Source organism: Salvelinus sp. IW2-2015, unplaced genomic scaffold (genome assembly GCF_002910315.2).
Source record: "Salvelinus sp. IW2-2015 unplaced genomic scaffold, ASM291031v2 Un_scaffold515, whole genome shotgun sequence".
NCBI classification, from domain to species: Eukaryota; Metazoa; Chordata; class Actinopteri; order Salmoniformes; family Salmonidae; genus Salvelinus; species Salvelinus sp. IW2-2015.
This window is the reverse complement of record NW_019942566.1, coordinates 764,730-769,184: the sequence shown is the minus strand read 5'-3', so window position 1 is coordinate 769,184 and position 4,455 is coordinate 764,730. Positions and strand designations below refer to the sequence as shown.

At 38.1% G+C, this 4,455-nt stretch overlaps 1 protein-coding gene across 1 annotated transcript in view; it reads left to right on the top strand.

Annotated features, from left to right (window-relative positions):
* The window catches only part of LOC112068436 (syndetin-like), a 95,956-nt gene that overhangs the window by 13,297 nt on the left and 78,204 nt on the right, over positions 1 to 4,455 (top strand). Inside the window, exon 4 of the mRNA XM_070438154.1 lies at positions 3,452 to 3,570. Coding sequence (XP_070294255.1) covers positions 3,452 to 3,570 — 119 coding nt within the window. The remainder of the gene's footprint in view (positions 1 to 3,451; positions 3,571 to 4,455) is intronic.

Sequence of the window (4,455 nt, the reverse complement as noted above, 5' to 3'; positions counted from 1 at the left end):
AAATCCTGTAATACATCTGAATACCGACTACAGGACTATATCTATAAACCTGTAATACATCTGAATACCGACTACAGGACTAGTATCTATAAACCTGTAATACATCTGAATACCGACTACAGGACTAGTATCTATAAACCTGTAATAACATCTGAATACCGACTACAGGACTAGTATCTATAAACCTGTAATACATCTGAATACCGACTACAGGACTAGTATCTATAAACCTGTAATAACATCTGAATACCGACTACAGGACTAGTATCTATAAACCTGTAATACATCTGAATACCGACTACAGGACTAGTATCTATAAACCTGTAATACATCTGAATACCGACTACAGGACTAGTATCTATAAACCTGTAATACATCTGAATACCGACTACAGGACTAGTATCTAGAAACCTGTAATACATCTGAATACCGACTACAGGACTAGTATCTATAAACCTGTAAATACATCTGAATACCGACTACAGGACTAGTATCTATAAACCTGTAATACATCTGAATACCGACTACAGGACTAGTATCTATAAAACCTGTAATACATCCTGAATACGACTACAGGACTAGTATCTAAAACCTGTAATACATCTGAATACCGACTACAGGACTAGTATCTTAAAACCTGTAATACATCAGATGTATTACAGGTTTATAGATACTAGTCCTGTAGTCGGTATTCAGATGTATTACAGGTTTATAGATACTAGTCCTGTAGTCGGTATTCAGATCATGAGATGCACGTGATAGGCCTCCAACGGGGTAGGCAGTGCCTCGGATTACACACTTACCCACGTGCACTTTTTACATGCTTATAACAGAGGTTTTATATTGTATATATGTTATATTATAAGTAGTGCTGAGCAATTTACCAACGTTTCGGTTATTTTTAGTTTTTTAAACAACTAATTGACCTACATCAGTTCAATTATTTTTTATTTCTGTGAGCTCAATGCACACATTGCGCAGTTTCTCAAGAGATAAATTAGATCAAGCCCGAACTGTGCGATCTAGTAGGGAGTTGTAGTTTCCAACAGGCCAATATTCTACGTAGCTTAGCGTAGAAAATGTGGTAATTAACTACAATGACCTTAATCCATTGCGCGCCTACCTTGTCTGGTCTGTTTCTCCTATGCCTGCTATGTAAAAGAGACTGGATAATGTGCTATTGAGGGATAGAACGCATAGAGCATTTCATCTGTTTTTATAATCAAACTGGACCAACCTCAAAATGAATGAATACGAGACTTATATAGTTGTAAGTCTCGTAGTTGTTACCTATTACACAATACAGGAGAAGCACTAGGCCTATATTCTGTATACTTTTTGTCATGCGGAATATAGAAGTATGTGAGCACCAGCTGTTGTGTTGATAGGGGTAAGTTAAGGTTATTTCAATCAAAGGTGGCATCCTCCATAACTCTCTCTCTGCCACAATCATTGGTTAGTGTCCGTTGTCCATTATACTCAGTATGGCTAGTCCAGTATGTACTTTAGAGTTCTGTTGCGTCTCTCCAGCAAAACGTTCTATCACCATCCACTGATCCTTCTTCATAACGCCTGCTGCTGTTCCATCAGATCTCACCAGGCATTATAGCAGTGATTAAGTCGCACATAATCATTTGGGGACGTTAAGTGGTTTATAGTCGCCCTAACTGTCACACCCGCTGCAGTGGTGCTTGATGCTTTTATGCGCTTGACATTTAATGATATTTAATATGAGCTGATGCTGTAATGAAAAATAAAGGGTACATTTATATGGGCGTTGGGTGTGTGAAGAACTCTGTTATCTTGAGTGGTAGCACACTGATATTAATGAAGTAATAGGCTAGCTTTTATGAAGAGAAGCTTTTATGGTAATGTTCTTGCGTACAAGTGGACTAGAGTTGTTACATTTCAACGCCGGTGTCTAACGCTATGATTTGTTGGGTTTCCGTTATCAGTTTGTTTTGTTCTGCCATTACAATCAACCCTTTGTTTGTTTTTGTCTTAATTCTAATACCAATGTACCTTGAGGAGAAAAAACTTCTTATCAAAAGGGATTAGTCAAATCCAAAATGGTTATTTTCTTGTTAATACGTATTCATAGCCTGAAACTTGTTTTCAATATGAACTGATAAAGCTCAATCGAAGGCATTATTTCCCACTAGATTGGGATCAAATTGAGAAAGCAGCTTGTGTAAACTCACTATCTGCCTCACCACCTATTCTACTTGTTCTCTTTCTACTTCAGGAGAACAGCAATATTGTGCCAACATGTTATTCCAACCATATAGAGAGAGAGCTGTATACCTTATAGGATTCACTCGCAGCTTTATATTTTCACAATGGCATTTCGATTACCTGACATTACCGGCTGCTGTTATTTCAGCTGACAGAGGAGAACAATAAGATCTTCTCATCATGTTGTATTGAGTCCTTAACTAAACTGTTTATTAAGGGGAACTTGACTGAACTGTTTTAAGGGGAACTTGACTGAACTGTTTTAAGGGGAACTAATGAACTGTACGTTTAAGGGTGATACTATGATAACTGTTTATTAAGGGGAACTTGTACTGAACTGTTTATTAAGGGGAAATTGACTGAACTGTTTTAAGGGGGACTGAACTGTACTTGACTGAACTGTTTTTAAGGGGTACTTGATAACTGAAGTCGTTTAAGGGGAACTTGACTAAACTGTTTATTATGGGAATTGACTGAACTGTTTATTAAAGGGGATCTTGACTGAAACTGTTTATTAAGGGGAACTTGACTGAACTGTTTTAAGGGGGACTGATACTGTACTTGACTGAACTGTTTTTAAGGGGAACTTGACTGACTGTATTATTAAGGGAACTTGACTTGAACTGTTTATTAAGGGGAACTTGACTGAACTGTTTATTAAGGGGAACTTGACTGAACTGTTTATTAAGGGGAACTTAACTGAACTGTTTATTAAGGGGAACTTAACTGAACTGACCTGTTTATTAAGGGAACTGAACTGTTTATTAAGGGAACTTGACTGTTTAAGGGAAAGGTATGGTTACTGCTAGAGTTTTGTGGGTGTCTCTAGGAGTCACCAAACCTGTCACTCTAGTCCCATTCTAAGCAGTTCACCCTTCCCTTTCAATGGCTCAGTTGGTTTGAGCATGGTGCTGGTTTGCAGTGCAACACCAGAGTTGTGGGTTTGATTCAAGCGCGGGTAAAGTGTGTTACTGTTACTATCACTTTGGATAAAAGCATCTAAAATGATCAACTTTTCATCATTTATAACTATTTTCTGACTGACCATATTGTTACTGTTATTTTCCCTCTACGTTATGAGTCTGATGAGTTGGAGAAGTATACCAGGACTACGACAGTGATAAAAGCATCTAAATGATGATATTTTTATTATATATAAACCTTTTTCTAAAGGGCCATATTTGAAGGATATTGTTACTATTCTTCCCCTCTGCAGTATGAGTCCGATGAGCTGGAGAAGTGTGTGTACCAGGACTATGACAGCGACAGTGACGTCCCTGATGAACTCAAGCAGGACTACGTGGACGAGCAGACCGGAGACGTCCCTCTCAAGAGGTCAGTTCAAAAGTCACGACGTGATGATGTCATACCCCGTGACCTCACTGGTCAAGTTCTCAAGTACTATGCCAGTAGTTAATGTATGATGAACAACTATAATTGGAAAGATGCGTACACTATTTACATCATGTAGGACTGAGCAGCTACACATATCTCTGAGGCAGTTATTCTAAATATGTAGGCAAAACATGAATTTTAATTGCAGCCGTTTCAACACTACACTGAGAAAAAAAACAATTGTCATAGTTTTTTTTCTGTGTATTGTTGAAACGGCTGCAATTAAAATTCATGTTTTGCCTACATATTTATAATAACTGCCTCAGAGATATGTGTAGCTGCTCAGTCCTACATTACCCATCAAAGTTGGCACAATTGCATCAGGTCCTTTTTCTACATAATGAACTATTCTTTTACCCTCCCCTCACTGATTAACACTCGAATCCCATGATAAACACATAGGCAATCATTATCCCTCTATGGTGGAGAAATGAGGATGAATTAACACACTGAAGGAGGCAGTTTATACCCATGTGAATCTATTCTTAAATCTTCATCTTCTATAGTATTTCAGGTGTTTGGATGAAGCCGTTTTGTAAAAGATCATTAAAATACATTACTGTACCTCCCACTGGAAGAGCTACTCGTGGGCGCTTTAGTTTTATGTTATGCAAATTGTCACCATTTTAGTATCGGCATTTTTGCGGTTGTAATTATTTAAGGCCTCTCCCTAAACTGGTGTGATGTGTGTCGTAAATCACAATCACAATTAGCAAGGCTCATCATGGTTTCATGGAGTTATGAATGTTTAATGCCCCTCCTCCCTTTCATTGTGCACACACACACACACACACACACACACACACACACACACACACACACACA